This window comes from Marmota monax, unplaced genomic scaffold, assembly GCF_021218885.2.
Source record: "Marmota monax isolate L192 unplaced genomic scaffold, Marmota_monax_Labrador192_F-V1.1 WCK01_AAM20220418_F8-fsc00110, whole genome shotgun sequence".
In the NCBI taxonomy this organism is placed as follows: domain Eukaryota; kingdom Metazoa; phylum Chordata; class Mammalia; order Rodentia; family Sciuridae; genus Marmota; species Marmota monax.
Window position 1 is genome coordinate 5,107,349 of NW_026694633.1, and position 25,048 is coordinate 5,132,396.

The 25,048-nt window shown below is 38.7% G+C and overlaps 1 protein-coding gene across 2 annotated transcripts; it reads left to right on the plus strand.

Moving 5' to 3' along the window:
- Positions 1–290: 290 nt before the first annotated feature.
- Positions 291–24,753, plus strand: Tmem212 (transmembrane protein 212). Of its 2 annotated transcripts, XM_046422881.1 has the most exons (4): positions 291–467; positions 8,920–8,979; positions 10,562–10,885; positions 24,600–24,753. In XM_046422881.1, exons 1-4 carry the CDS (start codon positions 309–311, stop codon positions 24,618–24,620), a joined length of 564 nt encoding a protein of 187 aa, XP_046278837.1. In that variant the 5' UTR covers positions 291–308; the 3' UTR covers positions 24,621–24,753. The 2 variants fall into 2 exon arrangements, with proteins under 2 accessions (XP_046278837.1, XP_046278836.1); XM_046422880.1 differs by lacking the exon at positions 24,600–24,753 and having other exon boundaries at positions 10,562–11,485.
- The last annotated feature ends 295 nt before the right edge of the window (positions 24,754–25,048 follow it).

Genomic DNA, 25,048 nt, shown 5'->3' on the forward strand with positions numbered 1-25,048 from the left:
AGGACAGGGCAGAAGGGAATCAAGGCAGCCACTCCAAAACAAGGAATGGTTTTTCACTCTTTCTCTCTCTCTGTCTCTCTCTGAAATAAACCAGTATTAGAAATGATTGTGTCTAATTTATATCAAGGATTATATGACAACATTCCATCTCCGATGAAAGGAATCATATCTTGTTTCCAAGTGGATCAACAGTCCCCATGTGTCATGGCTACCGTCTCTAAGAAACTTCTGTTTATTGGGGCCTGTCATATGCTCATGTTTTGGTAACAAAACATCTTTGAGACCAAAGACTCAAGTCACAGAGGAAAATGAAGGCCCTATATCAGGCTGCTGGTCGGATTCTCATTACTCTGGGGAGTCTCAGCGTATTCTCTGGAGTTATTGCTTTTTTCCCTGTTTTTTCTCACAAGCTCTGGTTCACTGGATGGAGTGTCCATATTGCTTGTCCCATCTGGAATGGCGCTTTGGTAGGATCATATTTTATTAAGTATTTTGAGAGAATAAAGGGAGATGGGAGGGAGAGGGGGAAACAGAATAACGTGTCCTTTAACATTTTCCTGACAATACAAAGAAGTCAAAATTCTGCAGAAAACCAGAATTCACCTTAGTACGTGGATTTGTATTAGTTTATATATATTATATGCCAAAAACTCTTGTTTAAATTTTTTATGTCCTTGATGAACACAAATACCTTTATTTTATTGATTTATTTTTTGTGGTCGAGGATCGAACCCATGCCTCAAGCATGCTAGGTAGGCAAGCACTCTGCCGTTGAGCTACAAGTGCAGCCCATAGTTATATTTTAAGTATTGGGGTTTTGTTTATAATGTTTTAATATGTATGCATATTTATTGTGTGAATCATAATGAAATGTTTAAGAAACTTAAAATTTTTATTTTAATCTTCTTACCTTGATATTCTGAGAAAATAGAACTCATCCTTTTGAAATTCAATTTACAGATTTAGAAAAAGGCATAAACCATCATACAATTTAAAAGTGTAGAATGAAGTAAAATAATTTTCAAATTAATATTTCCTTAGAAATACCAAGGTGGGCCTACATGACCCTAAAATTTGCAAGCCCCAAAGCTTTGTTCTCCTGCGACTTTCTTTGTACCCAACTGTTTGAACTGAAAATAATTCAAGAAGTGGGGTGTTGGGGGCTGGGGTTGAAGCTCAGTGGTAGAGTACTAGTCTAGCACACACGAGGCACTGGCTTTGATCCTCAGTACCACATAATAAATAAATAAATAAACAGACAAACAAACTAACAAATAAATAAAATGTATTGTGTCCATCTATAATTAAATTTTTTTGAACAATAAGGCAGTGGGGTGTTGAACTTCACTGACTTCACAATTTGCTAGGAAAGTATGTATGCACCTAGTCAAGTGTCTGCACTAAGTAGATGCTTATTTAGTAATCTCACAGATAAGCAACTGGCTTACCTCAGCTCCCTGATCCAACAAAACAAGTACAACCCTCCTTGGGAGGAAAGGACTTCCACGGCAGCATGACTTAACAGGAGTGATGAGGGTCCCTGCCTAGTTTCTCTCCTTATTTCCCATGAGATATATTTTCTCATTATCAAATATTCTTATCTTCTACCAGTTACTGGAGAATTCCATTCTGAAGTTTTTTGATCTTAAAGAAATTTCTATTAAAATATAGCTACTCTTGGGTGGGCTAACATCTTAAATCTTTAAATAATTGACTGGGATGCTATCTAAAAGTATAACCTCTGGAAACATAATGTTTAACTTACTTATGAAATAAGTATTTATTGAAGAACTATGGCATTTGGGGGGATTCATAGGAAGATCCATCCAAGTCTTGGTCTTAAGTAGGAATTCTGCCTTTAATAGTGTGTGGACACAGGAAGCAGGGTGGGTGGGAGGGAAACTGAAACTTGGGTGGTGTTTTCTTTCTTCTTTTCTTTTAAAATACATTCTTTTACATATACTTCCCCCATCTAGACCTTCCCTTCCTTTCCCCAGCACCTACCTCAAACCACACTTTCATTCAAAGAAATGTTTATTGAACTAAATACAGCAATGGCAATTACATTTATTCAAGCAGCAATTTTTTTTTTGTTGGTGACCCAGAATAAGAAAAATATTTCACACCAGGACCTGGAATATACATAAAGAGACTTAACATCTTTCTTTCTAGATGAATATCGATTTACTTATATCAATATGTGTAACAAAACTTTCACAATACTGGGTTTTTTTATATGAAATGTATGCTGGTGATTTTTATTCCACTTAACTATTTTATTTTACATTTCTTCCCCTTTTTGGGGGGGATGGCCCTAGGGATTGAATCCAGGGGCACTACACCACGGAGTACATTCCCAGTCCTTTTTATATTTTCATTTTGAGACAGGGTCTCCCTAATTTGCCCAGGCTGGCATCAAACTTGTATCCTCCTGCCTCAGCCTCCCAAGCTGCTGGGATTACAGGTATGCACTACCACACTCAGCTCCTATTTAATTATTTTAGAATGACTATTAGATAGCTGATCCCCAAAGTTTAACAAAACTATGAATGTAGTCCAACCCTCCATCCTTTTCTTTTGGTCTTTGCCTATCCCTGAAGAGTCTGTCAATAAATTCAACAAATATTGGTAGAATTCCGATTAAGGTTATAAATACTGAATGTAGACTTGTTCTAAGCCAAACATCTATTTTACCAATAGGCCCAGGGAAATGACAGTGTCTCCTCCAGCAGGCAGCTAGTTGATGGCTGTTTGATTTCAGGGGCAGCAGCGTGGAGAGGTACAGTGAGAGACATAGGATTTGGGGAGGTGGACCTATGTTCAAGTTCTGACTTAATGTTGGTACATGATCAAACACAGGACCCTCTGTCAGTCACTTCCTCCTTGCCTTGACCTATAATAAGAATTTCATAGGTGAGAGGAAGGCATGTGGGAAACTGTCTAAACCTAAGCTGTTCCATGAGAACAAACACAAATTGAACAGATTGTGTCATGGAGAGCTTTGCCAATTTTAAAGCTCTACTCAAATGCTAGTTAATACTCTGCCTTTCATTGGTGCCCTGCTCTCTGTCCAAACTCTTTGTTATTGATCCCTTGCCACCCGCCTCACTGTCCTGTCCTGTTTCCTGATGACCTCCTAAGTCCCCCACCCTTAACTCCTGGACCTCATCACACATCACTCTTTTTTCCTCCTCCTCCTCCTCCTCCATCTCCTCCTCTTCCTCCTCCTTCTTTTTCTTTCTATCTCTCTATCTCTATCTCTATCTCTATCGCTTTCTCTCTTTGTGGAGCTGGGAATTGAACCCAGGGGTGCTCTGTCACTGAACTACAATCCCAGCCCTTTTTTATTTTAATTAGGGTCTCACTAAATTGCCAAGAATTTGGAATCTTCCTGCTTCAGCCTCCAGGATAGCTGGGATTACTGGTGCACCACTGTACTTTGCTTATTGTTTGACAAATGAATATTATACAAGGATAGGGATATAGTGGGCTGGGGATATAGCTCAGTTGGTAGAGTGCTTGCCTCACATACACAAGGCCTTGGGTTCAACCTCCAGCACCACAAAAACAAGGACAGGGATACACACACACACATACACACACAATCCTATTTTGTTTACTGCTCTATCTCTATCCAGAGTCACATACTGGGTTTTCAATAAATATTATTTGATGAATACTGTTGAGTAAGTGCATGAATCTATGCTCTCCCTTCTGGTGGTACAGAATATCTTACACAGTCGAACTCTGACTAGGTTGCAAGGACTGAAGGTCAAGCTGGTATTTATAATAAAACAGCAAAAAAAAAAAAAATCTTTGTGAGAAGGAACACAATGAGAATGCTCACTCTTCCAATGATGTCTAAATCTGGAACAAGGAGATTCCCACCCCCCTCCACCACCTTCTGAGTTTCCTATGGAGCCACAGTTCTATCTGATCGGGGTCAACTTCAAAAGTTCTCCACCTCATTCCACAACTTCCCTTGCCAATCACTTCATTTGCCTCCAAATATGTCTTCCTCTGGTGAAAAGATAATTTGTACAATTCAATCACATCAACATTTCCTTTTGCAAATGACTCCATATTTCTTTTGAAACTGTAAGATAGATTTTGCATGCGATACAGTACCTGTATTTGTTCAACACCTTTTAGTCAAGACTTTCTAAGTACTCCACAAATATGAGGCTTCAGACTCTAACTCCATTCTGACAGCCACATGACACATACTTTTCCCAGAATCTCTGAGCTAGGTTATTTAAAGGCATCAGCAGCTGGTAAGTATGCAGAGAGGAGATCTTTGTGCCTTAAGGACTGAGCCCCACTAATCCTGGAAAATGTGGCTTGCAGATGAAACTCTGCTGAAGAGACTGAAGTACAGTGAATTTGATCCCACTACCCAGGCCTGGAGAAGCCAGCGATTTGGCCCAATGGCAAGTGGCAGCAGTGCACCCAGAACTCCGCTGAGAAACAGGAATTGGGGAGAAAGGTCAGGGCTCCACTTAGTCACGCAGGCCTCGGTTTCCTTAAGGGTTACAGGAGGGCCTTGATTACCCAATCGTTCATGTCTCTTGATAGCTTCAACAATCACAACTCCCAACCCTCGGGTGGTGTCAAAGGAACGCCGGAGCTAGACAGCAGATAAATAAAAACAGTTTTAAAAAACAATAATATTGAAATAGAGAAAAAGAGACCTCAGTATAGAACTGGGTCCAATCCCAAATACAGTATAATCAAGTGGGAATTTATAGCTCCAAATCAGAGTGGGGATCAGTGGATAGAAAAGGATCGAGAGGAAACATGGGTGACAAAGGGAATTCTGGCTAAAATGACCTATTGGGATCCTGCTGCAGGTGACCAGACATCTCTGGGGGAAGATGGAGGATTAGGAAGCCAAACAGATTCTGAGTGTGAACAGACATTACAGATACTGAGGCTGGGGGTTTCTTGCCAAACTGATTTGAATTCTTGTTAAAATGGAATCTTACAAGGAAGGGCACAGGGGCCAAGGAAAAGGTTCAGGAACCTAACTAAAGTTTGCTCGAGCAAAGAATCTTCGTCAATTTTCTGCTAAGAGAACCTAAGCCTCTTTTCGTTCAGTGTGATTGAATAGGAATTAATCATCTTGTCACCAAAACCAATTCTGTCTTCTCTGACTTCTCTTTCACTGTCTTGGAAACACAGTTTCAAACCCTAGGAGTAGATTTTTGACTCAATACTTTTCTCTAAATTAGCCCTTCTCAAACTGTAGAAATCACTGGAGGATCATGTTGAGATGCAGATCCTGATTTAGTAGGTTTGCTTGGGGCCTGAGGGTCTGCAAGTCTAGGGAGTTCTGGGGATGCCCTTGCTGCTGGTCCCAGGATGGCACTTGAGCCACAGTGCCCTTAACCAGCCCAGGCCCAGCCCCAGTCCAGTTAGCTGTCCTGTGACTTTGATTTTGTCTCTGAGGCATATTCCTATACATTCCTTCTCCCTGCGCACCTTTCCCACCCTTTATCACTTCCCACCCCTACTCAGAGGTGGTATCCAGATAACTTCAATAGCCAAACTGTGCCAATCTCTCCATTAGTGGATTTATAAATCCAATCTATTGAGGAGCTAACAGCATTTACAACAAATAGAACAGAATAGAGAATAGTAGAGTGTATATCACGTAGAGTAAAGGTTAAGTGCTATTTTTGTTAGATATAAAAAGATTTATAAGTAGGTCATGGTACAAGATATATTACTGTGAGCAGAGTTTTTTAAAAAGAGAGAAAGAAAGCCTGAAGAACCAGGGTCCTGCAGAGACCTCGGAGCCTCACTGCATTCTAACAGGCATGCGTGCCCCATCTGGCTCATCTTTCTAAACCTTCCTGGAAGTCAAGCTAGCTGTTTCTTCAACATCTTTTGGCATTGCTTTATTATCCCCAAACAAAATCCAGACACACTAGCCTAATTTTTGAGGCCTCCCTACCCTGATGTCACATGATTCTGAACCCCAATCTTCTCTTATTCACAGGGAGGGAGGTCTGGGCTCCTTACTCCCTGCTCCTTAAGCAGGATGCCACTCCCTCACCTGCCCACATGCTGATCCCACAGCCAGGACTGCCTGCCCTCCCTCCGTCACCTCCAGAGATCATGGGTATCCCTCAAACTTGCCTCACATCCTGCTGTTCATTATGCCTTCATCATGGATGAAAGTGGTAACTCGTCACCTAGGCTTTTTGGTGTAGAAAATGCCGTTCCTCTTGCCTAATTTTGTGGATATTCTTATATGTGCCTTATTTTCATACCTGGGCTATAAATGCTAATGAAAGTTGCAATTATGATTTATGCAAATATGATTTGGTGGTCTTCCTCATCTGATTTAGCCTCCCTGTATTTCATTTGAGAAGTGGAGAGAATGTCTCTGATAGGGTCATTATGAGGATTAAGCAAATTAACACATGTCAAGTTGTTTAGCATAGTGTCTGCTATATATTAAGCACTCTGTGAATGTTAACAGTTATTATCATTATTTTATCTGCTTTGGGCCCATCTTATCCCTTGTTTATAGTAGACCCACAATAGATGCTTAGGCGAATAAATTACCCCATATAAATATGATGGCTTTAAAAGTTTCTATTTTTGTTTTGACTGTTCCCAGCTTCCTTCAATTCATCTGCTTCTGGGAACTGCATCCTTTACTTAAGCAATTTAAAGATTTAGTGGGAGGACTCACAATTACCATGCAATCAAAATGTTAGCAGCAATTGTTGTGAAACCCAAGTTGGTGGAAGTGCCCAGAAAGTAAGCCAATAGCTGTCGAGAATAGCTGAGGGAGGATGGTGCTTTTCTGATCCTTGCTGTTCACCCTCTCCACTCTGTCTTTCCCCACAGCTGCACTGTGATTTTTTGACCTCCCAGACACCTTCTCTCTCACCTCTCCCTGGACTTGTCTTGCCTACTGTCAAATCTCTTCCTTTTTCTTTCAATTTCCTCCATCCCTATCTAAAAAGAAAATTTGCATAAAAGAAGTGCAAGAAAGAAAAGGGGACAGCTGTAACTCCTGTCACAGGGGGGAAATACCCTGCACGGATCCCCCATCCCTGGCAAGGGGAATCAGAGATGATGGGCATACTCAGCCCTTGAGTCACTACCCCATCCACCATGCCATCCGCAGGATGGATTTAACAAAAGACTGAACTGCATTTATACTCAACCGACTCTGTGAAAGATCTTTTTCAAAGTTTTGTGTAAACAAAGCAAAATTCAAGCTGGCAGCTACAACAGAAGTCACAGGCAATTGCACCTCTGCAGCATTTTTTCTACGTTTGAAGGGAAAAAAAAACAGCTCATGCTAAAGTAATTAAGGCAACCTGGAATCTAAGCATCTGATAATGTCAGTTATCTTCTAGTTAAGCCAGCAGAGGGGGGGTGAGGCTGTCTCCTTTGCTTTCATCTTGCTTCCACATTTCTCTCTCTGATTAATGACATTGGAGTGATGTGTCAATTGAGGGCCAGGCCTCTGAAAGCCTAGCCTAGCCCCAGGCTTGCCCCATGGCATCAGTTACAATTGCTCTTATTAATTCTCAGGTTTTGTACTATTTATGCAGGCTCAATCTCCATAGGGTCCCTTGGAAACTCCTCTTGCAGAATCAAGCCAGGAAGCTCTTCTGACTACAAATGGTTCTGTTTTTATCCATGGAGTTTTATGATATGGCCATGCCAAGTCTGGAATTTCAGGCCCGACTAATGAGAGGTTTTGTGAGAGTGAATGTGTGTGTATTTGTGTGTGTGCGTGTGTGCATGTGTGTATGTGTTGCGCTCTCTCAAATCTCTAAATCCAACATTCAAAATACAATATGCCAGAAAAATGAAAAGCTAAGTCTCCAAACCATAAATATGCCAAAGCTCGAACTACAAACCCTGCACACCACAAAGTCATATTGGTAAAAACGCTGATTTCTCCCCTTGAACTTGCCAGTTCTATATGTACCGTTGTGTTTATCTCTCTATTCAAAACCAAAATTTTCCTTTTTTTAGATCTTTCCACTTTTAATATCTTATTTTAAGCACGCCTCTTCCTGGTTTTCTCTCTTGACCTCAAAACATTCCTTGGTCAAGCCCAGAATGATTTATATGGATTGGGAATAAGCAATTTGTAATCTCAATAACCACAAAAGTCTCCTGCATCAGACCTGGTGCTGAATCAAAGATGAGCTCAGAGATCTTTTTTTTTTTTTCCGTTATCTATTGCTCAACTCTGGTGGCAACATTCCCTCCTTTGTTAACCATTTCCATTCTGTATGTTGGGCCTTTCTCCCTCAATGGTGACTAGAAAGAAAAACTGTCTTTTGAAAAGCTGGACACAACTGCACCCAGAACAATAAAGGCCACATCACACATTCATTCCAGTGATAATCTTTGTTGTTGGAGAAACAGAGATCGTTTATTTGTAGCCCATCAGCAGACCCAGGCCTTGGAATCTCAGGGGAAAAAAAGCAAGTAGCTAAAGAGAAATGTCACTGCTGGGAGGGATCTTAGGGCTCTGTGACAGGTCTCCATTCTGGTCCTTCCCATTTGCAATTTTAGCAATTTGCAAGAAAGATGAAAAAGAGCCACTTATTCAAAATAAAACATTCGTCCAGGGGTATAAAACCAAGCTTGTATTACGGTGACACGGTATCTGAGATTTTCACTGGGATGGCGAAGGCAAGACCAAGAATGTAAAATCGAGCTGGTGTGAATCAGGTCTTTCTGACATTAATGGCTTATTTTCTTCATTGTCATCACAGTTTCTTCTTCAGAGGAAGAGGAGATCAGAGCCATAAATCCATTTAGCCATTTGCTGTTCCTTCTAGTTTGTGATAAAGTCGTCAAACTGTGAGACAGATTGAACTCTTTCCAGAGGTACCTTCTATTGTGGATGTTACTTTTCCAATTTTCTTTTCACAGGCCATCACAGCTGGTGTGCTTGTACTGTCGGCTTACAAAGAGTGGACCCACAGACACCTGGTAAACACAGAGACGTTAAGTAGGACAGCAGAGTGGATTTGAAGGTTAAGCACCACTCATTTAGGATGGCACACAGAGAATGATTTCCACTTATCAAGGAATTTGATCTAATTGTGACCGTATTATGATGGATTTCAGCAATAAACTTTATGCTTTAAATTAATATTTTTTTTTATCTGATTTCTACTCCAAACCATTTCTACCATGCCTTGTAGTAATTACTGTCTTTGGGGAGGACAGAGTCAATGGATATTCGAGCTCCTGAATTTAATTTTGAGAGAACAGAGCTACAGGCTCTTCTGCTTTTAATAATTTTTAATTTGTCTTCCTTCCTTCCTTCCTTTCTTCATTTCTTTCTTTCTCTCTTTCAATTTTCTTTATGATGCTGGGGATTGAATTTAGAGTCTCTCCCATGCTAGGCAAATGCTCTACCACCAAGCCATACCCTTTGCCCTAAAGTAATGTTCCTTTTAGTGTCAGCTCCTGTATTAGAGGTCTCCTTCTCATCTCTCTGTTACTTTTCTGGAAAAGGATGAAAAAAATCCATATCTGGCATTTCAACAGTATAGAGCCAGGTAATCCCAGTGCGTAGAAAGTCTACCATATCCAATGATAGACTTTATTCCCATGGTTAAGCCTGTGCTTAATGTATGTGTGAATCAACAAGAGATCTGGCTAGAGTGCAGACAGTGATTCCACAGATCTGGATTAAGGTTGAGAGTCTTACTTTTCTGACAGGCTCACCGGGGATGTCAATGCTGTGGGATAGCGGATCACACCCCAAGTAGCAAGAGAAGTTCCTAGAGAAGGCATTCTATTTTCTATTCTATTTTAGAATTTTATTTCTATCTCTATTCTATTCTCTCATCTTGGATTATCCCATCAGAGACTGGTTCTATTTTTTTTTTTTGAACTGGGTATTGAACCCAGGGGTGCTTAACCACTAAGCCATATCCCCATGCCTTTTCATATTTTTATTTTGAGACAGATACTTGCTAAATTGCTGAGGCTGGCTTTGAACTCACCATCCTCTTGCCTCAATCACCAGAGCAGCTGGGATTATAGGCATGTGCTACCACACCAAGCTACCAGGTTCTCTGTGCATATGGGAGATAAACAACTGTTTGTTGAATTGAATTGATTTCATTTTTGCCCCAGTTGGCTGACCTGTTTCTCTCCAAAATGTAAATTGGAGGCAAGAATGTGAGAGCCTACAAAGAAAGTTGAAATCAGATGCGGTAGCACACACCTGTAATCCCAACTACTGGGGAGGTTGAAGCAGAAGGATCACAAGTTCAAGGCCAGCATCAACAACTTAGTGAGGCCTGGTCTCAAGATAAAATACATTTTACAAAAAGGGCTAGGTACAGTGCCCCTGGGTTCAATCCTCACTATCAAAGGAAAAAAAAATAAATGATAAATAAATAAATAAGCAAATAAATAAAACAAAAAAAGATTGTGACCCAATTCCTCCTTTTCCAGTAGGAGAGATTAATACCTGGCAACTCCTTCTTCGCATTGCTAAAAAGTTTTTGAAATAGCTCATCCTCACATTAACACTTTGTCTCTGTTTTATTTTCAGTGGGAAGCTAGCTTCACCTTTGTGATTCTGAGCATTATGGGATGTCCACTTCATTTTGCAGTAGCCTTGGAATCTGCTCTCCTTGGTCCATATTGCTTCTATTCATTTTCAGGGATCGCAGGGACCAATTATCTCGGTTATGCCATTGCCTTTCCTTTTCCATATGCGAAATTCCCATCGGTTTGCGTGGACCCCCTTAACTATGAAGAGTTCCACCTGACGCTTCAAGTCCTTGACTTGTGTCTGAGCTTTGCCCTGCTCTGTGCGTCTCTGACAGTGTTCATCAAACTTTCTGCAAGACTAATCCAGCATGGACACGTAAATGTAAGTTTCAGCAAAGGGGAACGTGGTGCTTACGCAATCCTGAATGGTAAAACAGAAGGTCTGGTATAGAAATACTAAATCTCTCCTTTGCCAGCATTTCCTATAGAACCATGTTGTCCCGTGTCTGGCACATGATAGGTGCTCAATAATTATTTTTGAGTGAACAAATGGAAATACGTTGATATAAAACTAAAAGCACAGCTATAGGTAGTACTACCCAATTTTTGTCTCAATCGATATTAAATTTTTTTTTTCTAAAAACAAGATATGGCTGCACACTTTACCACTTTTATTTTACATAGTACTGAAAATTCTAGCCAGAGCAATCAGGCAAGAAAAAGAAAAAATAAAAGTCATCCAATCAGAAAAGAAAAACTAAATTGTCTGTTTGAAGATGACATGATCTTATGTGTAGAAAACACTAAAGACTCCAGCAAAAAACTGTTAGAGCTGATAAACAAATGGAGTGTACTTACAGAATACAAAATCAACATACAAAAATCAGTTACTTTAAAGACTAGGCATGGATCCACCGTACGACCCAGCTATACCACTCCTCAGCATTTATCTTAAAGAATTAAAGTCATCTTTCTCTAGTGATTCATGCATACTCATGTTTATAGCGGCACAATTTACAATAGACAAACTATGGAACCAACATACAAGTGTCCATCAACATGTGAATGGATAAAGAAAATGTGGCATATATACACATATATACACTGGACACCCACAAGCAACAGAATACACAAAGTAATTTTATTCAGCCATAAAGAAAAACAAAATTGTATCATTTGCAGGAAAATGAATGGAACTTGAGACCATTAAGTTAAGCAAAATAAGCCAAAGTCAGAAGGCCAAGGTTTGAAGGTTTTCTCTCATATGAGGAAAAAGGGGGGGAAAAAAAGGTATGTGATGGGGAAAGGAGGGTGATGGCCTGAGAAGCAAAGGAGATCAGTAGACTAGAACAAGGGGACCCACAGGTGGGAGGAAGGAGGGAAGAAGTACTGGGAAGGGTATTGGCCAGCTTATATTGTTACACTGTTTCTTATACTAATAGGTAACAACAAATCCCACCATTATATATAACTATAATCACCAATGAAAAAGAAAAAAAAATCAGTTGCTGTATTTTTGGGTGGTGCTAAAGGATTGAAACCCAAAGTCTTGATCATGCTAGTCAAGTACTCTACCACTGAGCCCAAATTACATTTTTGTACTCTGACAGTAAGCAATCCAAAAAGAAAAAGAAAACAACCCCATTTATAATAGCATCAATAAGAATAAAGGATGGAAAAGATGTGTATACTGAAAAAAATATAAAACACTGGTGGAAGACATTGAAGACACAAATGGAAAGCTATTTCATGTTGCTGGAATAGAGGAATTAATATTGTTAAAATGTTCATTCTGCTCAAAACAATCTCTAGATTCTGTGTAATCCCCATCAAACCTGCAATGGCATTTTTCACAAAAATAGAAAAAAGCAACCTTAAAATTCACATGGATCCACAAAAGACCATGAAGAGCTAAAGTAATGAGAAATAAAAAAGTTGGAAGCATCACACTTCTGATTGTGAACCATATTACAAAATTATAGGAATTGAAACGCTGTGGTCCTGGCAAAACCCAGACAACAGACCAATGAAACAGAATACAGAGCTCAGGAATAAACAACTGGTCAAGTAATATTTGATAAGAGTGCCAGAAATACACATGGGAAAGTGTAGTCTCTTCAATAAATGGTGTTGAGAAAACTGGACACCCACAGGCAACAGAATGAAATTGAGCCCTTATCTTACAATATGCATAAAATTTAACTTGAAATGGAATAAAGACATAAATGCAAGACCAGAAGCTACAAAATTATTAGAAGAAAACATAGAGGAAAAGCTCTTTGACATCATCAGCCTAAGTAATGATTCTTCCAATAACTACACTAAAAGAGCCGCCAATAAAAGCAAAGCTAAACAAATGAGATTACATCAAACTGAAATGCTATAATGAACCTATAAAAAAGGAAAAAAAAATACTTGCTTTCTTTTTTTGGTGGTGCTAAAGATTGAAACGCAAAGTCTTGGTCATACTAGGCAGGGGTTCTACCACTGAGCACTTGAAAGAAACAATCAATAAAATGAACAGGCCTGTAGAATGGGAGAAAATATTTGCAAGCCATATATCTGATAAGGAGGTAATATCCAAAATATGTAAGGAACTCATACAACTTAATAGCAACGAAACCAAACAAACAAAAAGATGACCATATAGTCCAGCAATCCCACTTATGGGTATATATTTGAAGGAAACAAAAGCATATCTTGAAGAGATATCTGCATTCCAATGTTCATTGCAGCATTGTTTGTAATAGCCAAGACATGGAAACAACCAATATGAATGGACAAAGAAAATGTGTTGTATATTTTCAGAGAAATATTAGTCAGCCTTAAAAAAGAAGGGAATTCTGCCATTTACAACAACATGGATGAAACTTGACCCGTGGTAAGTGAATTAAATCAGGCAGAGAAAGACGAATACCATATAACTTCACTTATGTGTGGAATCTGAAAGAATCAAACTTGCAGAAACAGAGTAGTATAATGATTGCTAGGGGCTGGGAGTTGGGGAAATGGAGATATTTTGGTCAGACTAAAAACTTTCAGTGATAAGATGAATAAGTAGAGGAGCTAATGTCCAATGTTATGACTATTGCTAACAACCCTGTGCTGTATACATGAAATTTGCTGAGAGTAAACCTTAATTCTTAACACACACACACACACACACACACACACACACACTGATCATGTGAGTTGATAGCTAACTTGATTGTGGTAAATATTTCAAATCGTCACGTTGTATACCTTAAATTATTACAATAAAATATTACTTGTCATTTATATCTCAAGAAACTGGGAAAAAAACTGAAGTAAAGCACATCGAACTTTTTATAAGTAATGAATATGCATCCCCTTATCTTTCCTAAGTTTGAGGGTCATAAGAAAAAAAATTTCCCTGGGAAAAACATAGGTTAAGATAAACTAACCTTGAATTTTAAACTTAAACTTTTACATGATGCTTTGCCATGTTACTTTGCAGTTTATCATATGGAATTCAGGTCAATAGTTTGCTTTACTTTATATAATTAAATTTTACACTATAAAATTTCTGATAGAGGGCTGGGGATATGGATCCCTAAAAGAGCATTTGCCTGGCATGTGTGAAGCCCTGGTGTTCAATTCCCAGCACCTTACAGACCAAATACTAAGAACTTTTTGTGGAAATCAATTATAGTAATATCCTTAATGTTTTGTAATAATAGTCAAATACAGGCACCTTAATTTAGCTTCTATTCCATGAACTCCAAAATGTATATATACTCTGTGGCTAGACAATGCAGAATTTCTTCAAGAAATTCTGTACTTGTACTTGTACCCCAACAGAGAGGTTTATGTACCCCAACATCAGTTTATCTTTCTTTTTCCAGGAGCGCTAATAACAATACTAATGGTATGGTAATAACAAAATGATTATTCTGTGTCAGTATAACTTCCCATTTTATAGGTAATACACTGAGGCTAAAGAGATAATATAACTTGCCCCAAGTCCCACAGCTAATGAGTAATAGGGGCAGATTCAGAACCCAGAGACACTTCTCCTGATCAGGCCAGGCTCATACTGGCCCTCCTTGTCACTAGCCCTGCAGCCTCTTCCCTTTTGCTGGCTCTGGCTCCTAGAAAAACTGAAGCAGCATCTCTGGTGGATGAGCACAAGTGACTTCAGATTCTGAATTCTTAGGACTGTTATGGATGTTGATCCATTGTGGGCTGAACAGTTTCCTTTAGAAAGAGATATTTCCCATTGCAAACTCCTGTGCTGGCTTTGTGATTCAGATCAGTATCATATTAGCACAAAGTGAATTGGGGCAATGTTAGCCAGTGTTTTTCCAGGTCGATGCTATCCACTCCAGCCAGCAAAGCTGGAATATAAGAACTTGGCACTCTTGATACCTTTTGTGGTCAATCCTGTCCTCTTCGACTTCTACTTAAGTCTGCAAAGGAAATCCTGTGCATTCTTAGGCAGAGCTGATTACCTGCCAAGAATTGAGGCAAGCAAACCAAAATCGCCTCCCCCACTGCACTGCCAGGGAATATGGAAGTTTAGTATTTGAGATTTGACCCCTATGGTGAACACCCCACACTTTCTAGAACACTTTGCTAAAAGGAATGTATGCCTAGGAGAACCACACATTGAAGTATTGGCTGTCATAACTCCCCAACATGAGATAGTTTACTAGATATCTAGCTGTCACCTTATGCATGACACTCACAACACCTATGCTTAACATGGGTTGGTGGCAGGGAGAAGAAGGAAAAAAATATAGAAAGCCTGGTAAATAGATCCAGATACTGAAAAATGAGGCTAGTTGAAGTGATTGGGAAGAGAGAAGAGGAACAGAAGAGAGATGAGGCAAATTTCTCCAACTTGGAAATTTTGCCTCTGCAAATATTGATTAAGACTACTTGGTGTGTGACTTCTCATCCAGATATAGGGCTCAACACAACTACAATGCTTTCTCAAAGTAGACTAATGACATCAGAATCACCCATGTTCTTGTTCAACCAGATTTCTGGGTCCCACTAGAGCTCTGCTATGACAGACGTTCTAGGGATGGAAGTACAGAAGGTAGATTTTTTTTTTAAATGTTCTTTTTAGTTATACAGGACAATAGAATCCATTTTGACATAATTATTTTTAACACACACTCCAAGAAATTTTGATGTTTATAGAAATGTAAGAATCAGATTATACTTCCTTTTCTTTAAAAGTTATCTTCCTTATGAAGACTATTTTAGTGTCACTTATAGACAGAGTCTCAGTTTCCCTGGTTACATAAAATGCAGCACTAATTTGGGCAAAAGTTTTTGATAAATTTAATAAGCAGTGATTCCTTGGTGAGCATTTTTGGATGACTTGACATGGCTTAATCCATAATGGCGGCGGGTCATGTTTCATTAGTGAGGATGAGTGGCTGACATAATAGGACATGATGTTCTATATTAAAAAATACACCCCTGCCTTGAGCCCAAGGGGGATACTCGCAGCCTGAACAAACCTTTGTTACCAGGTAGAAATCTCAGCTATCTTGGGCACAATTTCCAGCAGTGAAATAAGTGTAGTATTTATCAAAATAGCAGAAAACACATACCTTTTTAGATTCTACTGGTAATCTTACTACATGTAAGATTCCCCATATACTAAACGTGATAAGCAATATTCTGAAAAATTTCATTAAATTACAATAACGATTCTAAACCATGCTGATGATTCTCCCCCTCACACACTTCTTCTTCTTCTCTTCTCTCTCTCTCTTTGTGTGTGTGTATGTGTGTGTGTGTGTCTCTCTCTCTCTGTCTCTCTCTCACACTGACAATGCTTTAAATTTTTCATTTTTAGGACTGGGGTGGTAGCTCAGTGGTACAGCTGTTGCGTAGCATGTCCTTGGTTCAATTCCCAACACCACAAAAATAAATAAATAAAATTAAAACTATTTTTAAAAATTTTATTTTAAGTGTCACTCTGAAAATGAATATCCTTTGATGAAATCATAGCACATATATTAGGAAATTCAAGAGTCACAGGATTTGTAAAAAAAAAAAAAAAAGAAAATGTAATAGTTGAAGGAAGATTTGAGGAAATGGTATTTTTGTGTTGCAATGAATTATAGAGCAAAGTTCATTTTTTTGAAGATCCGTATGTAACAATCAATATTATGATGAAAAATATTCACTTCTAAGAGTTTTTTTTTCCTCTGTAAGTTCAAAAACATGTCTCCAGAAATGAAACAAGCACCCCCTAAGGAACTGGTACAGCTACTATTTCTTTGCTGCCTGTGCTTTAGTAGAATCAAGGTCATCTTGTTACAGGTCACACAGCGAAAGGTGTGTCAGTGTTCAGTCAATTGGTACCCAACCCAAACCACAGTGAGAGTGCCTGAAAGAGATAAGAAAGGTTTGATGGCTTTGATAAACACAAAGGTGTGTGCCAGCCCTCTGACTGTGAGGGGGCTCCCAGGAAGGAGGGGGGCTGGGAAAAAGACTCAGAGCCACCTGCCAAAGAAGGTCAGCGCAGGATTTTGAAGAGATCTGTGGCTCCAGGACTCAGCACAGGGCCAGACACACACAACACGGAAACAAAAACACAAAGCAAGGCCAGAACTGTCCACATTCTTAGTTCAGTAACCAATAAAGTAATGGGAAAGGAAAGAATGGGGACAGCAGACACACTGAAGCTGTCCCCTGCAGCTACTCTGCTCCTCCTTCATGGAATGAAATGGCTCCTTTTATTTTCCTTTTATTGTTCATTGTGTTTTATAATTTTGTAATTTTTTTTAAATGAAAAAGGGAAGGAAAACATCTTCCCTTTTTGTCATATGACGCAGTGGCTTTACTTCTTTCAATGAATTGAGAAATGTTCCAAATGTTCCATTCATGTAAAAGATGTAAGGCCTTTAAATGCAGTTTAAAAACATAAGTGGGCAAAACACTGATCAGCAGATAACCCTCTAGCTCCAAACAAAAGACAAATTAGCAACAGGCTGGCCCCAAATCTTCCGGTGGACTCCACCATATCATTAGCAGTATGTTAAATAGGCTTTGAAACAAATTCATCTCTGATTCTTGTCCTAGAGGTCTGAGGCCTCAGGTGGGGCCATATTAGATCTTTCTTTTGTTTCTTGGAACTAATTCCCCTGGGTGGATCCAAGGAGGACTCATGTGGGATTACAGAATAGAGCAGTAAGAATCCATCATATTTTTTTTCTTGCAAATTCTATTATGTGGTCTCCTCAAATTTGTCATTAAAGAAATCATAATATAGAAAAACAATCCCAAACACAGGGTACTGCTTCTTGTTTCGTCTTTATTTTCTCTTTAATAGCAGTGATATCAAGCTGGGCCATAGCAATCATAAGTGCTGCCTTCTGGGTGGCTACTATTCGTCAGTCCCTTTGTCCCTCACAACTCTCCAAAGCTCATTATACCCATTTCACAGATGAAGCCATTGAGATAGCCATGTCGCACCAATAATTCAGTCCCAGGTCTCGCAGAGTTTGGGGTGTAGGCTCTTGGCTGGTAAGCCTCATCACCTCTCAGGGCATGTGTCACCTGGCTCACCCACTCTGGAAGAAGTCACGTTTCTCTTGATTCTCTTGGACAGTCTTTCTCATGCTGCTCACAGACAAAAATTAACCTTCATGTTTTAGAAATGGAAGCTATTTTTCATATTTTCATTCCACTTAATCAGTGGGACCACACCAAGGGTGATAGCAACTGACTGTGAGAGGAAATGAGGCTGAAGTGTTTATTGTAATGTATTTAAATAAGTTAGATAGAGCGGTGGGTGGGGAGACACTGGTATCCTGAGCACTGTTTTTTGTCAATTTTTACTTTATAATTTATCATGAGCTTCAACTTATTTTCCTCCTGATGTGTAGTCAATTTCATCTTTTATTATCAGATATCTTAGTAGGCTTATTTTTTCTTGCTTCCTAATCATAATCTAAAATTTTTTTATTAATGAGTAGATTTTGAACAGATAGTAGGTATATTATATTTTTTAAAATAAGGAACGTTTAAAGGCTGGGTTGTGGCTCATCGGTAGAGTGCTCGCCTAGCACATGTGAGGCCCTGGGCTTGATCCTCAGCACCACATAAAAATAAATAAATAAAATAATAAAGGTATTGTGTCCAACTACAACTAAAAAATAAAAATATATTTTAAAAAATAAGAAATGTTTGAAAAAAGAACAAAGTTCTGTTTTGTTTTGTTGCTGGGGATTTAACCCAGATAATCAATCACTTTACCACTGAGCCACATCCCCAGCCCTTTTTCTTTTTTCTTTTGAGTCAGGGTCTCACTAATTTGCTTAGGGCCTCACTAAGTTGCTGAGGCTGGCCTTGAACTTGTGATGCTCCTGCCTCAGCCTCCTGAATTGTGGGATTATGACGAGTACCACTGCACCAGGCCAAGTTTTTGTTTTATAAAAGAGCAGAATTGTAGGTGAAAACCAGAAGCCTCCATTTGAAAATGCAAAGAAAAAGGCATGTATAGTGAATGTCTCTGAATGATTATAATAGTGCTATTATGGGAGTACAGTACCATTTAGAAGGTAACAATGTTGGCTTGATACTTTAAACTTTATTAATTAAAGAGGGGAATATTTGATGGCTATTACTAGATGCCTGGGTTCACTCCCCATGTGAGAGGAGGGAGAAAAATAGAGAAAGTAATTAGGGTTAAAAAAAAGGGGGGATGTGAGCGTGAGGAATTATACAGGGATGCTCCCCTGCAGATTGGCCTGCAGAGCCCATGGGGACAGCGTGGGCAGGCAGCAGGTCATCTCTGGGGGTGTGGGGGCTTGGGCCACCTCACCTCTAAGACGCAGCTTAGGCCAGCCAGCCTCCAAGGACCTTTCCAGATCTGTCTCGGTCTGTGATTTTGAAATAAAAATTTATTCCATTTGAGAAGATTAGCATTCAAAGGAGGAAGACTTCAGAAGCAGGTGAAAAGGGAGATGTTTAAAGAATGAAACGACTGACTACCTGGCCAAAGCCAGGCTGCTGTGTCTAACTGCATGACTGTTAGATGCCATGTGTGCTGGAAATGATGCTGATGTGAGGTAGTGTACCATTAAGTGGCAGATTCCCAGACCCCCTGAACCCCTTCAGAGCAATACTTTTCCTTGCCCCATATTCAAGCTGACATATCAAACCACCCAGAATTATCTTGCTGGCTGTCTTTGAAAACAACGACAGCAACTTTCCATTATATTATTGAAAAGCATGGAATTTATTTGCAAATAATATTGTTTTAAAATGTTCTTTTCTCTCTTACATCCTATAATAAACCTAGTATCATAACTGAAAAGGAAAGCTATCAGTTAAAGCCACGAATTACAAAGTGCTGGGCTGTATGTGGTGCCTCTTTGACGAGAGCATTTCTGCTCACCGGAGTATGACTTTTCTCTTGTGGTGTGTCAAGGAGGACAAACCCAAAGCTCTCGAAATAACACTCACTGCTTATACTCACTTCTCAGCATTTGCTGAGCATATATTGTATGCCACATATCATGCATATGGCCTTTAGATAGCCAGTCCCAACGAACCCTCTTCCATCTGCATCTTATTTGACCTCTCTACAGCCTTTGAAGCTGTTGACCATTTTCTTCATAGAATCCCCTTCCACTTTGACTTCCATGTACCACTCTTTGGTTCTCTTCTTTCTCTGTGGCTTCTCCTTGTCAGTCTCCTCTGAGAGCTACTTTTTCTCTATTGACCTCTTAAAGGCTGGTGGCCTCAATTATCACCTTTGGGCTGAAACTTCATGCATCCATATATCTGTGACTGAGTTCCCTTCTCCTGCTCTCATGAGCCTTGCGTCTGTCTACTTTCTGAACACTTCTGGGCATCCCATAGACATATACAGTACTCCAGATGTTCATGATAAAGCTGATCACCTCTTCCTCAACAACTGCTCCTCTTTCTGCATCTCTAGCTCAGTTACCAACATTCATGACCATCAGGACCAACCAGAAACCTGGAGTCATCCTAGTGTCCCCATGACTTCATCAGTCACCAAATCTGACAACTACCGCTTTGAAGGATCTCTCCACATTGTCCACCTTCCTTGTACTGACTAATGATTCTGATTCGGAATTCCCTCCATCTTTTACTCAGATTTTTTGTTCCTCGTCTTGTTGTCTTAAGAAGTATCCTCCAAAAAGAAAGAAGGAAAATCCCAAGTGTAAAACTTCTGCAAAAGCAAAAAAAAAAAAAAAAGAAGAAGAAGAAGAAGAAGAAATGTCCTCCAAGCAGTTTCTAGAATGAACTCTCTCAAGTTCAAATTGTCCCTTCTTACTCCCTGACTTAATCCCTATCGGACTTATACTCAGGATGACGCCCAAGCTTCTTCCAGTGACATCTAGATGTATACAGCTCCTCTCCTTAGACTGTGAGTTCCTCGAAGGCAGGGACTGTCTATGTTACTTCCTCTGTATGGCCTTTTTCCTCTCAATCATCTCTGAACAAAGGAGACCACTTTTCCTACTTCTTCACTGCATTCTGTGAAGGACCCTCAAATTGCAATCTTTGTATTTTCTTGATGTATTGCTTCCTGATAGATTCTAAACTTTTCCATGGCAATTCAACTCTGACTGCTCTCTCCTAGCAGAAGACCTGGTATTTAAAATCTATAATATCCTGCTAACTTTGTTAAGAGAGATAATGCTTCTCTATTGATTCTTTTTTAATCTGGCCCTTCAATTTCTCTAAAAAAATTTGAGAACTCAGACGTCTTATAAATAATACAGTTTGGCCTTCTTTATTCATGGTTCCAAATTCTAAGATTCAACCAACCTAAGATCAAAACATTTGGGAAAAAATTGCAAATGTACAATGACATTTTATATCAGGGGCTTGAGCATCCAGATTTTGGTGTCAAAGGGGAGTCCTGGAATCCAAACCCTCATATGCCAAGGGACAATATTGAAAACTTCAGAAAAATGTCTAAGCAAGATTTTAAACATTGATAAAGTTTTTCATCGATTCGGCATTACATAACTGAAAGCCAAGGTCTTTGCATTGCACAACTCTCAGGGCCATCAGTTTCCTTAAAGTCTTTGTAAATGACACCACAAAAATATGAATGATGGCCCCTAGAGTTAGGCAATATGACGCCTTTCTGGTTGGTCAGGAAGTCTTGGTTTAATACTAACAAGCTGAGCTGTTCACTTCCTCTGTCGAGACCTCCATTTCCTCATCTATAAAACAACATGGACTAGATCATTCTGTGGTTAAAACCCTTTTCATACTAATAAATCTCACAAAACCCTTCAGTATTAAAAATGAATAGTATAATAAACTAATTCACCAGATAATAATAATAATATTAATGTCATTTTATTATGGTTTAAAGTTGTTTTTAAAGATTGTATTACAAAGCTTAATTTAATATAATCTTTATAATCATCATAATATCGTCAGGCAAGTTTTTCTTTTTCCCATTTGACAAGTGGCATTCTATTTTATTAACATTAAAACTAGTGCTTAAGAAAGCATAATTTTTGGACAAATTTTATAAAGGACATATATTGTTTTTGTCTAGAGGCCAAAGTAGACTAAAATTTAGAATACATTTGACTATGTGTTATACCCAAACATCAACTGAAACGTCTTATGTAATTTAAAATTTGGTTAAACATTTACATTAGAAATTTTTTATAAATAAATAAATAGGGGCTGGGCATGATGTTGAATGCCTGTAATCCCAGCTTCTCGGGAGGTTGAGGCAGGAGGATTATGAGTTTGAGGACAGACAGGCAACATAGCAAGACTTTCAAATAACTAAATAAATAGGAGTAGGAGAGAAAATATTGAGTTAATATTTGTGAGCTCTTCTATGCAAATAGCATATAGTTGACATTGCTAGACTTCAGTGACAGTGACTGAAAAGCTTAACTATACGTATTCTTCAATATATTTATTTTTTTTCTTTTGAACCCAGTAATATAGGCTACAACCTGATGCACTGCATGGGAATGTTGAGCAGATGAATGTAACTTAGGGACCTGGCAAAGACAAACTTGAGGCATGTTAGCAAAATTATCATCAGGTGCATGCTCTTGTTCCTGGGATTTCAACAGTAGTGTTCTTTATACCATGTGTTTTCCCAAAGACTATAGTGGTTCTATAAATTAAGTGATGCAAACAATTAAAATTAATTTAATATAGTCATAGCACAAACCTATGTTTGGATGAGAGATAAGCCAACAACACCCCACCCCCTTGCCACCAGTCATTCCCAGATAATTCTATTTAAAAGGGAAAACAAATTATTTTATTGTTAATGTTTTCAGTGGAATTGAATTGGACATCCTAAAGCTTTTAATGATGCAATAGCTTCTTTGTAAATGTCTTTCTGGTCTCCTAGGGGTATGGGCACCACTAATGCTGATGAGATGCTCTCAGAGGTCCCTTGCAGAGCAGATGCTCTATGCTCTAGAGAACTGTACTCCGCCCTAGGTCTGTAGGAATCTCTAGCAGTAGAGATTCCTACAGACCTGGGGCAGAGTGCAGTGCTGCCTCTCTGACTATTGATTTCATAGGAGTCAGACTAGTAGGAGATGCATGGGTATAAAGGAATATAATATTTATTGTTGAGACAATTCCAGTAAATTTCATTTTCTGAGTGCCTACTATGTACCAGGTACTATTTGCAGGGCCAGGGGTTGGCAAACTATATAGCCCATGAGCCAAAAGGGTCAACTGCCTCTTTTTATAAGAACCTAAAGCTAAAAATAGTTTTCATATTTTTATATGGTTGGGAAAAAATAAAAATTTTGTGACACTTGAAAATTATATCATACTCAAATTCCAGTGTCCATAAATAAAGTCCTATTGGACCCTAGCCATGCTCACTTGTTTACATATCGTCTGTGGCTGCTCTCATGCTGCAATGGCAGTGTTGAGTAGTTGTGACAGAGATCGCACAGCCCATAAAACCTAAAATATTTATTATCTGGCCCCTTACAGAAAAATTTTCCGATCCTCTTCTAATCATTTGATGTGCATCCATAAAGAAAAGCAGACAAAAATTATGGTCTACATTCAAGTAGGAGGGACAGAGAATAAATAACAAATAACCTTTTTTAAACTAGTATGTTATTTATAAATACAAATATAAAAACTAGCAAATTTAAAATAAAAAGGTGCCCAAGAAAGGTGAGACTGGGAGTGTGGGGGTCAAAAGAACAGCAGGTTGTGATATTAAGTGTCGTTTTTATGTCTTCCTAGCCATAGCTAGACTCTTGCTTAAACCTATGGCAGGCATATTTCAAGTCTAAAACCAATTTGCATGTCATGGGGAATTTACTATGGTCAGAGAATAAAGAATCTCCAAGAAGGAATAGAGAGAATAAGTAGATTTGAATTTCCATGCCAAGAAGCAGTGGTTTGTTGAAGAAGATCTGTTTTGCCATTATTTATGATACATAGAGAATCCAACACACTTTTGAAGCGAGACAGTTTGAGGTTTAATTGTCTCCTCCATCACTTACCATCTGAGTAACAAATCAGTATTGAACCTCTCTGAGCTGAAGATTCCTCATTTGCAAAATGGAGATCATCCCTACCTCGCATGTTGCAAAAAAGAAATCAGATCAATTCTAGGAAGGGTCTGAGACAAGGCACAGCCCTTGATAGGTGCTCAAGAAATGTTGACTTTCTTCCCCTCACTTCTAATCAAATTTAAATTCTTGGCTGCCAATTAAAAATTTCAGAAAGTGCCCTTTAACCTTTTGAAAAGCCCCAAGCCAATCCAAACCAGACAAAACAAAAAGCAAATTACCAAAAGCAATGTTCAACAGAGGTTCCCCACAAACCAATGGCTCTTCCTGCTTTATGCTTATGCCAGATATTTTATTACACATATATTTCTTTTTTATACCTTCCTGACACCCCTTCCACCACTACCACCAGTTTTGCTCTCTTTGTTGATTCCTCTTAAATCCTTAAGTGGGACCATGATGCTGTTATTTGAGTCATCCCTCAGTGGGCTCCTGTGACATAAAAAAGGCTAAATTAAATGTCAGAAGTGACACTCTACTTTCTTTGATAAACTATAGAAATAAACACTTCTTTATTTATTTTTTTCTTCCTAGGGTCAAAAGAATGGACAGTAAATTTGGAGCTGCATTCCTCTAAACTTTGTCTTATTTGTGCTCATTATTTTGAAATACTTACAAAATAATTTTGATCTTTTTAAACACATTTCCTTTACGTTTTTATGAAATAAAAATTGAAACAATTGTAAAGCTTGACCCTTTTAAATCATCAACATTTAAACATTTAGATATGATATAAAATTCAAATTATATCATTGTCATCATAAAAATGTTAAGATCTACAATATAAATTTTTAATGAATGAATGTTTTATTTATATTTTTCTTGTTGCCTGTGTGGTATTTTATTAAACTGTAATTCCATATTACCTAAACTAAGGAAACATTTTTTTTTCTCAGTTTTTATTCATTGCCATTCTTCATTGACTGTAAATCTTTAAGGCACAATTCAAACACTAAATGTGGCCCCAATGAGAGGGGTCTCCT